At 42.2% G+C, this 13,752-nt stretch overlaps 1 protein-coding gene and 1 long non-coding RNA gene across 9 annotated transcripts in view; one reads left to right on the forward strand and one right to left on the reverse strand.

The window, feature by feature from the left end:
• CAMKK2 (calcium/calmodulin dependent protein kinase kinase 2) overlaps window positions 1–13,752 on the reverse strand; it is a 215,025-nt gene that overhangs the window by 40,320 nt on the left and 160,953 nt on the right. For all 8 annotated transcript variants that reach the window (XM_073626573.1, XM_073626555.1, XM_073626539.1 and 5 more), the window contains exons 9-10: window positions 4,807–4,895; window positions 2,130–2,329 (exon numbers count right to left, since the gene is read on the reverse strand). In XM_073626573.1, coding sequence (XP_073482674.1) covers window positions 2,130–2,329; window positions 4,807–4,895 — 289 coding nt within the window. The remainder of the gene's footprint in view (window positions 1–2,129; window positions 2,330–4,806; window positions 4,896–13,752) is intronic.
• On the forward strand, window positions 2,633–13,715 carry LOC141139959 (uncharacterized). The gene is made up of 3 exons (XR_012243841.1): window positions 2,633–2,939; window positions 9,193–9,370; window positions 9,462–13,715. It is a non-coding gene; the product is annotated as an uncharacterized lncRNA (long non-coding RNA).

The following is a 13,752-nucleotide window of genomic DNA, read 5'->3' on the forward strand; positions in this document are numbered from 1 at the left end:
GTCATTGATGTGCATTTGACATGCGTTTGGAATGCACACCAAATGCAGGTCAACAAAATCCGACTGACTATAATTAATCTCTTGCCCACCAGACCCTGTCATTATACTGTGGCAAGGTGATACGATCCCGTGAATCGCTGTAGGTGTACATCAGCGTGTGATCTTGCTTTTGTGGGCGCGTGCGCTCCCATTTGCCAGCGAGGGAGCCAGTCGGCGGGCTCGATGTCCGCCGGCCATCCGCGATCGTTACCTGCAGTGACAGAACGGGGATCTGCCTGTGTACACAAGGCAAATCTCTGTTCTGACAGGGGAGATCACACAGATTCTGTCTTTCTGCTAAGCAAGCAGACGAATCTGTGTGTTTCCCTAGTCACACAGTCCCCTATACAGTTAGAACACCCAGTGAGGGAACACATTTAACCCCTTGCTCGCCCCTGATGTTAACCTCTTCCCTCTTCCTTATCACTGGTTCCCAAAAAAGTGTCAAAACTGTCAGTTAGGTGTCTGATCTGTCCGCCGCAATGTCTCAGTCCCGCTAAAAATCACTGATTGCCGCCATATCTAGTAAAAAAAAAATATAATTAAAAAATATAAAAATGCCATAAATCTATTCCCTATTTTGTAGAAGCTATAACTTTTGTGCAAACCAATATACACAACCTGTATTTGCACAATAAACACCAACCTACCGCGCTTCACTATTAGTTCCTTTGTTTTATTTTTGGTGCATTTACCAACTCATGATTATTACGTTGGGGGACACCTCCATTGGACCTTCTGTAAGTAGCCACTCCTGGCCAGCTTTAAAGCTCGTATGACCCTTAGACTGAAAAGCTAGGGGTCCATTTCATCCAGTGAGTGGGAACACAGGAGGGGTGTGTGCCACATCATGGAGTGGAAGTTTGGAGCACTACTGCATTTTATAAGGATTGGAGCACTCAAGCACCTTATTTGGGACGTTTTGAAATATTTCAACATGATTGATTGATTTTTTTTTATTTTTACTGTTATTTTTGGAAGTTGTTTCAATGGAATGATCCATGCACTTTTGTGAGTGCTGTAATTATTTTATTACATTCATTCAAGTGTATAGCACTTTGTGTACAGCAGCTGCAATTATTATTATTATATCTGTTATTCCAATTTTTTTCACTTGTTTCACTTTCAGCGCAAGTATAATTATTACCTGCTTTGTGTTGCATTTTTTGGACATAGCCTGTCCTATTAGGTTGCATTTGAATTGCAGTCAAAGCAGGTCAATCATGCACTTTATTGTCAAATGTTGCATTTATTCATTCATTCACAGCTGCATGCTGCACTGACATCACCAATGAAAAATTTTCCATCAATCAGCATCTGCAGTCAGTGTATTCTGACAGCACGTGTTGCTGACAGAATAAAGCATTCTGGCATGACGTATTCCTCCATCCACCATATTTGTGTGGCTGAATGAAAAACAAAAATGTGTATGGTCAGCTTTATTCTTTGCTCCCAGCAAGAAAAGGATGATGTGTTTGCACAGGGCAGCAGTAAACCTGTTCTTTTGCTCTGCATAGATAAATTTTTAAACGCATGTATTCCTGTTTGACTGATGACATCACTACACAGTTCTGAGCTGTATTTTAAAGGAGAAGTACAGCCAAAGCTTGTTTGACTGTACTCCTGTGGATCACAGGAGTGCAGTTTGTTCTGCACACCTGTGACCCGTTTTTAGCAGGCAGCGGGCTGAAGTCCACTGTCTGCTGATGCCACAGAGCCGGTCCAGGCTCGGGAAAGTTTGCAACAATGAAATCAGGATCCGCTCACATGCCTGGACCGACACCCGGCTCAGCCTCTCAGCGAACCACCAAGATCCTGAGCCAGTCGCTCTCGCCCTCTCCACAGTGCGTGCGGAGGCAGATAGCTGTTGACTGACAGGGAGCTGCGAGACCCAAGCGATCAGCAGGGTTTGATTGCTCGGTTCTCAGTGTTAGAGCCAGTGGGGGACAGATAAAAAAAAAAAAATGGATTCCCATACTTCTTTTTTAATGACATCAACACTGAAAAACTACCACAAGCTGTATTTTACCTTTTTTTACATCAATATACATAAATACACTTTACACAATAAAATCAACTAGGGGGTTTACCTTTCCGGAAAATATTTTTCGTGTTTCCGACAGGGTCTCAGGAGCCATGAAGGCTGGTGTTCCCACTGTGTTGGAGAGAAAAGCATCTGTTCCTTCAAACTGATTGCTGACCCCAAAGTCAGCAATCTTGATGTGGCCATCTTCCCCCACTAAAAGATTGGAGGGCTTGACATCCCGGTGTATAATCCTCTGATAATGCACTGCAAAGACAGTACAATGTTATGGACTGGTCATGGCAACACCAACATGGAATAATAGTACTCAGCACTGAAGTCAGCTACAAACAGCACAGGGCATTATTATGTGCCTTGTAGAACACCTGCTAATCTCTGTGCTTTACCAGGCTTGTGTTCTCAGTCTAGCTGCAGAAAAGGTTTAAACTGCAACCTAGATTCTTAAATGTATAGAAAGAAGCTATTTTTACTGTGTCAGCAGTAGCAGAATGCTGTAAATCAGTGACGCCATCCAGCCACTATTTAAAGAGCTATTAAAGGAACATCTTTACTCGATTGCTCAAGCCTCTTCTTCTGGGATCATCCCCTCGTCAGCACTCTTGGCTCCTATTCTTCTGTGTCTAGCTCATAGCACACGCTTGCTAAGAAGGCAGATGTACAGGCTCGTTCCCGAGCCGGGCTGTGTGTGTCCGCAGACACACACCACGTGACTCAGCCCAGCCCCCTCTTTACAGGATTTGATTGACAGCAGCAGGAGCCAATGGCTTCCATTGCTTCCTCGGTGCCTTCAAAAAGCAAGAGAGAAAGCAGCAAAATGCTACTGTTGAGAACAGAGCTGGATCGACAGAGAAGCCAGGTAAATATTTAGGGGGGACTTGGGTCAAGCTGACACTGGAAGGATTTTTACCCTAATGCATAGAATGCATCAAGGTAAAAAAACCTTACACTTTTATAACCACTTTAAGGAGTCTGTAATGCTAGGATTTCCCTAGCAGATGACTGCACTTTTCTGTTCAACCCCATCCGCATTTCATCTGCTGTGCATTAGAGATCAACACTTCAAGCTAAAAATCCGCAACACCTAAAAGTTTATGTTACCTTTAACAGTAATCTTTTCTTTTTGCTCCCTTTTGGTCTGCTCAATATGCCATTGTAATTGTTTTGTTTTATATGTTCAGTAATTCACCCAAAAATATCTGTTAACTCTGCCAGAAACCCAGTGCTTTTCTGTGTCTTATGCACTCTGCAATGTTATCTAAAACAGTGTCATCAAGAAGTGCATTAGGACTACAGAGCAACTTCCCTTTTTTATGGAGAAGAGGAAAGGAAGAGGTGTCCGCAGTAGAAACTCAATTCCTGTCCTACAGTGACAAGGCTGCATGAATGTATGAATACAGTACAAAAAGTTAGCGTGGTCATCCTAGGGGATATGACTTAGAGCTGTTTCACACTGGTATGGTCCCGCTGCACTTTGGGCAAAGAGCAGCTAACCCGTGGGTTTCGTTTGGGCTAGCTACGCTTTCCCATAGACTTCTATGATATCCCGTTGCTTTCTTTCCAATAATTTTTATTAAAATTATTAAAAAGAACATGAAAGTACAAAACAGTACAACAACCTTTCTTTGGTCCTTCTCGGCATACTTCTTACAAATTGTAAGTAACCTATTATGTGGTTAGGTAACAGCCGTAAGTTACATGAGTCCTAAACAGGGTATGAATAGCTAGAACACAATCACCAAAGAAAAGAAAAAACTCTGAGGAAAAAAATCAAATAGGGACAAAAAACCATGTCCATGTAAGTATTATCAGGTAATTAACATGTCCCGTGATTCTGGTGCTGTTTCAGAAGGCACACCAAAGATGCAGCGTGCAGGAGCTGAGGTGCACTTTCTGAAAACGCAACAAAAGTGCAGGACCTCATAGAAATCTATGGAAAAGCACAGCTAACCCACATGAAAACTATTGGTTAGCTGCGCAGTTGCAGTTACCAAATCTAAGGTACTGGTAAGTTGCAATATATTACATTTTTGTTCTTGTATTTGGTTTAGTGTTACAAAGTATACACTCTGGTAAATACATACATAGTAAAAAGAGTTTATTTCTCTAAGAAAGAGAAATTATAATATTAGAGTAATGCTGTGTACACACGAGCGGACTTTACGGCAGACTTTGTCCGGCGTACTTTACGACGGACTTTCCGAATGAACGGACTTGCCTACACACAATCAACCAAAGTCTGATGGATTCGTACGTGATGACGTACGACCAGACTAAAACAATGAAGTTCTTATCCAGTAGCCAATAGCTGCCCTAGCGTCGGTTTTTGTCCATCGGAGTAGCATACAGACGAGCGGACTTTGACCGGACTCGAGTCCGTCGGACAGATTTGAAACATGTTTCAAGTCTAAAGCTGGCCATACACCTATAGATTATCTGCAGATTTTCTATGGTTAGATGGAAAAAGTGGGAGATTCCTCCACCCAGCCAGTTTAGCCAACATGGAGAAATCTGTTGCACTTTTTCCATCTAACCATAGAAAATCTGCAGATAATCTATAGGTGTATGGCCAGCTTAAGTCCCTCAAACTTTTGAGAAAACAAAGTCTGCTGGAGCCCACACACGATCGAATTGTCCGACGGACTCCGGTACGCCGGACCAAGTATGCCGTAAAGTCCGATTGTGTGTACGCGGCATAACAAAGAGGCAAAAAGAAATAATCTTACAGTACTCAATTCCTCTAATCAGATCCTGGAAGTAGAACCTCGCCTGGTCTTCTGTTAGTGGTTTTGTAGTTGGTATATCCATCACTGCCCTAGTACAAAAACACAAACATCATAGGGTATACAATACACACAAGAAATGAACACACAGTATGGCAAATCTGAAACTGGGCTGAATTTTTCCTTTTTTTGTGCAAACGACATACTTAGGAGGCAGCAAGGACCAAAGTTTGACAAATTTCAGGCACAAGACAGGCAATGGTTTTTTCAATGGTTTTCTGCTGTTATTAAAGCTGAACATACAGGGGGTATAGAAAAGAATCACCCTCCTATAAAATAATCACATTTTGTTTGTTTTGTAGTCTGAAATGACAGACAGTTTTTGCTTTATCCAGTTGTATTTAAACCCCTTTCACATTGAGCCGCCCCGAGCTTCAGCAGTAAAGCGGCGCTATTTTTAGCACCGTTTTAGGCAGTAATGCGGCTATTCGGCCGATAGCGGGTCGGTTTTAACGGGGTTAAATCGGCCCGCAAAACGCCGCTGCAGCAGCGCTTTGCTGGGGGTATGGCGGCACTTGTTTTCAATGGGCAGGAGTGGTGTATTCACCGCTGCAAAGAAGCTGCTGGAAGGACTTTTTGTTATGCCCTGCCAGCGCAGCACCCCAGTGTGAAAGCACTCGGGCTTTCACACTGGGTTTGCAGCTGAGGCTTTTTTCAGGTGCTATTTTTAGCGCTGTAGAGCCTAAAAAACACCTCCAGTGTGAAAGGGGTCTTCTACATTAAAAATCTTGCCCGCACTTCTTCCAGCTGGCCCAGTCTCTACGCCGTACGGACCTAAGTTTTCCTTCTGCTATAAGCTCATGGTCACTTTAGTGACCATAAACACTTATAACAGAATTGTTCAGCAGACTATTGAACAATCCTATAGCTCTGATCAGCGGATGACAATCTCCTGAGCAGAGCTATTCCCCCAAAAATTGACACACACCCCTCCCCACCACCAGCCATTGCTGCCTCTGCCACTTTGCCGCTGCTGCACCCGCCTCCACATCCTGAATTTGATAAAATTATCCTTCCCATTGCCACTCTACTCCACTGATCGCCGGCACTGATCGATGGTGGCTTTCCTGCAGCTGCCAGCTTCCCTCTGTGCCCTCCCGCCAGCTTTAGGTGCTGCAGGGAAGCCACAGCAATATAAAACAAGTAAATCCAGCACTAGGGGGGGCTGTTCTGACCTCCCTCCAGTCACCCCCGTGCTCACCCGATCCCGGGAGCCCCCTCCATGCTGTGCTGCTGGGGGGGGGAAATAAACACGTGTTTACCACCACCCCCCCTTCCTTTGTTTGGATGGACATAGTGAGTGATCAGTACTGATCGCTCCTATGTTCATTGATCACTGGAGAATAGTAAACAGTGTTTACAATACTCCAGTTTTGTGAATGAATAGGAATCTCTCTATTCATTCAAGTACAGTGCAGCTTTCAGATTGTAGAGAAAGGGACTGTCCTCAGAAAAATACATCAGGTATCTCTTTGAGACCCCCCCAAAAAGTACAAAATATTGAAAAATAAAACTGTAAAAACCCAACAGTAAGGCCTTGTTCACACAGGGCATATTACGCCCCTGCAAGGCTGTGTTTACCTGTTCAGCGATGCACAGGTGTTCCGTGCATTCCTGTCCAGGCCATCCCAATAATGTCATTTGGGATGTAGTTTCTGCACCAACACAGCCGTTGCTCCCAAATTGACATACACATGGGTCTGGGTGCATGGCCTCATGCATGAGCTCATACTGTCTGTGTTCGGGATCGTGCACTCACACGGATTTCAGATTAGGAGCAGCAGCTGTGCCCATGCAGCCGCTGCATTCTGATTGACACGAATGAGACTGCCTGCATGGGGATGCATGGAACACCTGGGCATCCCCATGTGGGTAAACATGGGCATACACTTTAGTACCTCCTATATGAACCAGTCCTAGGAATTTAGCAGGAATTTTGTAAGTTATGTTGTGTTTACCAATAATGATTTTAGTGTCTTTTGTGAAAATAGCAGTTTACTAAACATTTGCGCAACCATTGCAGTGCCTAAAAACACAGAACATTTTTTTATATTCTACAGGTCATGTGCTTTCAGAAAATATATGGTTTGGGGGTCTTTTACAAACTCTGAAAGCTAAATGTAAAAAATGATGACCTCAGACTTTTATTTACTTACAGTTTTGCGCACCATCCCTTTTCACCATTTCATAAAAAGGTGCAATTTAAAATGTATTGCTTTGATAAACATTTGCGCAAATATCACGGGCCTAAATAAAATCAGTAGCAACTTATTTTTATTCTACTGGTCATGTGTGTTCAGATAATGGGGGGTCTTTTACAAACTCTGAAAGCTGTAAGTGAAAAAATTACGACCTGCAGATTTTTAGAGAAAATTTTGGTTACGTTCGATTTTCACCATTTCTCAAAAAGGAGCAATTTAAAATTTTCACATATTTCTTATTTTTTAACTCAATACAGGTTTGGCAGGAATTTAGCAGGAATTTTGCAAAATTTGCTGTTTGTATCTGCTAACAATGATTTTAGTGAAAATATTGTCTTAAACATAAACATTTGCGCAAATATCGCAGGGCCTTACAAATCAGTAGCACCTTTTATTCTACAAGTCATGTGCTTTCAGAAAACATATGTTTTTTTTTTTTTTTTATAAACGCTGGAAGCTGTAAGTGAAAGATGAAAATCTCCAGATTTTTAGATAAATTTGGATATTTACATTTTTGTGTACGTTCGATTTTCACCATTTCGCAAAAAAGGTGCAATTTAAAATTTACAAATATTTGTTATTATTAACTCAATACAGGTTAGCTTTTATATTTAGTAGGACAGAAACCCTGCTGAGCAAGCGAAATGCAGCCGTAGTCCGCCCTGTGTGAAAGGGGCCAAAGGCAGCAGCATAACCCAATGTGCATAAATACTAGTGTGCCCCTTAATGTACGATTTAGAAAAGAAGATTTCTACATTTCCCACACTTCCTCTTCTGCTGATTTTCATCTTCTTGCTTAATGCAACATACTCAGACTAGTCCAGACACCACAGCAGTCCTTTATCAGTCACACTCTCCTAAGTCTGAAAAGAATGCTTTTTTCTTACCAGGTAACCATTTGTAAAGCATTATTCTGACTGGTCAATTATGTCAGCCAGCATCCCCAACCTGGTGTTTTTACATTCAGCTGCAGGCCAGGGATGCATCATTGGTTGGTATGACACTGGCTTTCTAACAACCAACTGGGGAGGCCGAATGCCCAGCTGGCAAATGTTCACTTTTGGTAGGGGCAAACCTACATGGACCGAGTTACAAAAATCTAACATAGGTTCAAACCTTTTTAGCTGGGGTTAACATTATTTTATCTGCTATGAGGCTAGGTTCACACTGCTGCGAATTCTATTGCGAATTTGAGCCGTTGCGATCGCTCAAATTCGCAAGTCATTTAAATTACATAGATTAACATTAGTGTCGTTCACATCAATGCGTTGCGAATATAACTTGCGGGAAAAAAAGGTCCTGTGCGAGTTTGATCCGTGTGCGATGCGAATTCAGCTCCATAGACTGCAAAATTTGCAGTAGAATCGCAAGAACACATATAGAATTCGCAATGCAAATTCGCAACGCAATCGGAACAAAATCGCGCTAAATTCGCACTGCAGCAGTGTGAACCTAGCCTTAGTGTAGGGAGTGTTATGGGGTGGCGGGTGGATGCCTACAGAGCATCGGCGCCACGCACCCTGCCCTGTGTGTGTGGCGTCATGATTGGGGCCAACGCACAGGACACGTGATTTCCATCCCAGCTGTTCTGGCAGTGAATATGGGCTTCTGTGGAGGGCGGTGCTTACCGCCCTCTCCGGAGCCTCTTCCTGCCTATCATACGCTAGCGTGACGCTGGTGAGAGCCGGCGTGCACGTGTGCGGGGTACATATAAGCTGCCTCCCCTGTCACACTCTTGCTGATACACCTTCGAGTCATCACATCGCATTCAACACATCCCTTTGTTTTCAGCCCTGCTCTAACACGTAAGTCACTTCCTAGGTCATTCACAATTGCCTGTCACCATGTTTTATTTTATTTATTTTTGTTATCACTGTTGCCACCTTTTACCTTTTCACGTAACATCAATAATGCTCACATAGTTCATACACTTAGTCAACCCACACCCCCCTCTTTTACATCACATTCCATTTATTTCACTATTTTTATTCATTTTTTCATCTTTATATTTATTTATTCATAATTTTTAATATTTTTTTATTATATAATTTTATTATTTTTTTTTTTTTCACATTTTTACTCATTCTCACTTTCACACTCTTTTTTTGACTTTCTCATATCACTTCAGGTTGCCCTCTCAGGCCACCGCAATATTTCACCTGCACCAGCAATTTGTGCCTTGGGTCATCGGGAGGTTTTGTTGCGTGTGCCCCACCGTGCGCGGCTGCAATTACCTCAGTTCCCGGGGGAGGCTTCATTGGGACGTTGATCACATTGCCGCAACATTTTACCGTTTTGGACCCTATGTGAGTATTTAGGACGAGTCAATCTGCCCTATTGCTACATTACTAATTAGAATTAGACTAATGTCACCACTTCTTTCTTTACACTCTGCAGATATATTTTAGCATCTGCCCCTGAGGAGTGTCTCTACACGAAACGCGTCGGGCACAAGTGATGCTACCTGTGTCTGTAATGGACACATTGAAATTCAGTCTGCAGCAGATTAATAATTCTGACATTTATTTATTCATCCATTGGTTATACTTGCTACACCCATACTCCTGCCGCTGGTGCTGTTTTTATGTCATATGTAATAATATAAATTTACTCTATGTTATGTACCTTTGAACTGCCTTGACTATACCATACTCATGCAAAACTTTTTTCCATGCCACACTTGTATGTTATGTGTGGGTGGAGTCTATACTAATTACTGTATTGAATGTATATGTGGTTACTCTATTGCCATATTCTTTACAATGTTTGTCATTAATAAAACAATTTTGCATTTATTTCAAGTTTGCCTCCACAAAGTCATCTATCTCAATCAAAGTCCCACTTTCCCTTCTCTTTTTGCACTTAGCATAGGGATGGAGGCACACCGCATATGTGCCTCAATTAAAGTCCCAATTTTTTCCCCCCTTTCCATTCGATTTAAAAAAAATGGGGATATTTATTATAGCAAAAAGTACAAAATATTGTGTTTTTTTCAACATGGTCACTCTTTTTTTGTTTATAGCGCAAAAAATAAAAACCGCAGAGGTGATCAAATGCCACCAAAAGAAAGCTCTATTTGTGGGAAAAAAAGGACGTCAATTTTGTTTGGGTGTAGAGTCGTACGACCGCGCAATTGTCAGTTAAAGTGACAGTGCTGAATCGCAAAAAATGGCCCGGTCGTTCAGCAGCCAAATCTTCTGGGGCTGAAGTGGTTAATTATCACATGTGGCATAGCAATTTTTAAGCGCTGCATTTTTCTTTACAAGGACAGATAGAGAGGTTGAATCTCCCTAATGAGGACACAGACAGCAATAAACAGCTGAAAGGTGTTCTAATCCCTCTCCACTGTATCCAAAACTAAAAAAACAAAACAAAAAAACAAGTCAATCTAAATCTGCTACTGCATCTAACACTTTCCTATCTACAGTTTGACAATGCTGATGTCCAAAGGTGGCACCTCCAGTGGAGTAAAGTCACTCTACGACAGGAAGTGTGTTACTGCCTGGATCACCATGTGAAAGTCAGAGAAAGAAAAGCCTAAAAAATAAAATGAATGCAGCCACCACATTAAGGTTGGGCTCACACTAGCTGCTGTTGCAGCTCGCGGCAGACGGTCTGGGGCATCCCTATTCTCTGTTTTAGGGGTGAATCAGGTCTGAATTTATGCCTGAATTCGGACCTGAAATGGAGCCAAAGACGTACAGGACCCTTTTCCAGTGCGGACTGCAGCCGCCCCTGAGGTGTGTAAGCCGGCTCCATTGAGAGCCAGTCACACTCTCCTGTCATGCGAATTGGATGTGGAAAAATCTGCATCCAATTCGCACAAGCATGAACCAAGCCTAAAGGATTGGTATACTGCAATATGATAAATGTGCTTTCAGGATCAGGTTAAGTAATGCTGCACTCTGCCAAGCAAAATGAAACAAAAATGAAAACAAAAAGAACCCAAATGCATACAGAAACCCATTCCATACAAAACAAATACATAATCCTATTATCCTATTTTATCAATTCTGATCTATTCCAAAAAAAAAAAAAAAAAAAAAACTTATCCGCTTATCTGAACTTATCCAATGTTGGGCGTTTTTATTTATTTTTACCATCTAATTTTTTTTTCAAGAAATGTTCCTTTTAAAGAAGCTTATTCAACAGAGTGTCCATACATGTCATTCTCTATTTTAGGTTTCATGAAAACAATTCCATTGCAGCTGTTCTTAGAATATATTATACACAAACACCATTAGAACATAACTCGGCACTGCAGAGGTTAAAGGAAGTTTTTCTATGCCTGCTATCTGTGCTGCTGTCATGGTAACAGTCACCACTAACTAAACAGATAGATCTGGTGACAGCTGTAATGTGTGGAAGTGAAATCTGCAGTGCATTCACTACATAACTCATAACACTTAATGCATCTATTCTGTTTTATGGATATAAACCACATAATAGTTTTAGAAGTGGAAAATCTCTGGTGATCTGCACATAGTCATATTTTTATTCTGCCTGAAATGACATGTGAAAAGTAGAGAACTATGTTTATAAATCCACAGATTTCCTATTCCTGACCGGCCCCAAACAGGAGCTCTGACTGAGGCTTTCTTGGGCCCAGAGTGGCAATCTGGCAATTCTGGTATTGGCCTGAAGAGCTACAATGGCTGAGAGAGTGAATGAGCAGGTAAATGCCTTTGTGGACTCCTCACTGTGAATCAGGCCCATTTCAAGATTTTGGGAACTGGGGGAAATTCAATAAAGCAACAGCCAATTAAAAAGACCTGCACCAGATTCAGAAAAGCCCTGCTGCCAGTTGTGGCAGCTTTCCCGAAATGTGCGACAGATTCAGGTAGTTCTTAGTAGCGACACTTTTATAAGGTGGCGCTAAGGCTGCACCAAAAAAAAAAAAAAAACACCATCAGTTTTTAGACAAACTGGAGGTAATTAAGACCAACTCTAAATTGGGGTACAGAGACAGACAAAGTGTCTGTCTCTGCACACTGTATATTAGGGCGGAATGTTTTCCACCACTACTCCCTTCCCACAGCTGTCACTGGTTGTTAAAGCGGAGGTCCGCCCATCCTTGCAAAAACTAAGAGCCAGCAGCTTCGCATACTGCAGCTGCTGACTTTTAATAATAGAACACTTACCTGTCCTGGAGTCCAGCAATGTCGGCACCGCAGCTGATATTTCCATCAGCTGTCAGGTGCTGCCGCCGCTATTGCCGGTAAGGGAACCCGGCAGTGAAGCATTACGGATTTACACGGAGTCCCTACTGAGGAGGGAGCCAAGCTGCTGACATAATTCGCCGCGGCCCAGTCTCCCGGAAGTGGGGACAGGGTACCTGTCATAGACAGGTAATCGCCCCCCCAAAAAGTGCCAAATCCCAGATAGCAAGTAAGTGTGCTGCAAATTTGAAAATGACTTGCTAAGCTCTTGCTAGACTTTCCAGGCTTCACAAGTTTGTTGCACAATTGCAGCAAGTCCGCATTGCATGACTCCAGATCAACTTTCTTTGCAAACATTCTGCAAGTCTGCTGCAAGTTCTGGTTCAGTTATGTTGTGTAATAGTCATCCCACCACAGGGGCCACTGCGACTGAATTTTTATCATTGCTCCCTGCTGTGTAAGGATGAGCTCAGGCGTGCTCGCACAGCCCACGTGCAGAGCCCACCAGGAAGTCGGCACTGCGCTGCACTAATCACAGGCAGTGAGACATTGTCCCGAAGCGCGGCTGCAGAGATCGGGAAATGTCTCACTGCCTGTGATTAGCGCAGTGCCGACTTCCTGGCGGGCTCTCCACGTGGGCTGTGCGAACACGCCGGAGCTCATCCTTACTGCTGTGTGTAAGGTTTTTCTTTAATTGGTGCTGGGGCGAGGTGTGCAGAGAGGTGAGTGGTATCCTAGAGATCTGATATGGAGTTCAGAGAGATAGAAATCAATAAGCGACTAACCCTAATATCCCATTGGTGGAGCACAATTTGGAATGTTTTATTTTTCCTTGTTTATATGCTAGCAGCTTACCTTAAACAAAGACCACAACTGGTCTAGTGGCATGTGGAGTGGAATGCGATTTTACATAAAGGATCCATATATTAAAGCCTTGTCCGACCAGCTGGATTTCGATGCAGGCGAGGAGAGGAGAATGGAACATGAACTGCCATTAAGGATTTGTATACCAAAGCGCTACTAGACCTGTTGTGGTCTTTGTTTAAGGTTAGCTGCTGGGGCACACTCCTGGTAGATGCCTGGATGGTGGGAACAATTGTGTTCACAACTTTCAAGAACTGTTTGAGCATGTGATCTTCACAATATCACTTTTTGATGCACATGCACTTTAATATTGGACTTATTTTATTGTTTTTTATGTAAAATCAGATAAATACCTGCTTTTGATTCAAGCACTTTCATCACTGTTTCACATATTATCGCATATTATTGTATTTTTTTGTTTTTTTTAAATTAGGGATAGTCATTTATGCATATTTGTCTTTTTGCTGCTTAGCTTCTTGAATTAGTGCACTTCATCACTGTTTCACATAGTATGTATATTACTGCAATTTGTTTTGTGTATTTTTTTGTATCCTTTTCATTGTTTTTGAGAATGTTCTTTTTCATATTATAAATGTACTTTATGTTTTGTTAAATGTTCACCCTAATAAAAAAAATAACTAAGATGTACTCCAGTGTTATGTATT

This window comes from Aquarana catesbeiana, linkage group LG01 (genome assembly GCF_042186555.1).
Source record: "Aquarana catesbeiana isolate 2022-GZ linkage group LG01, ASM4218655v1, whole genome shotgun sequence".
In the NCBI taxonomy this organism is placed as follows: domain Eukaryota; kingdom Metazoa; phylum Chordata; class Amphibia; order Anura; family Ranidae; genus Aquarana; species Aquarana catesbeiana.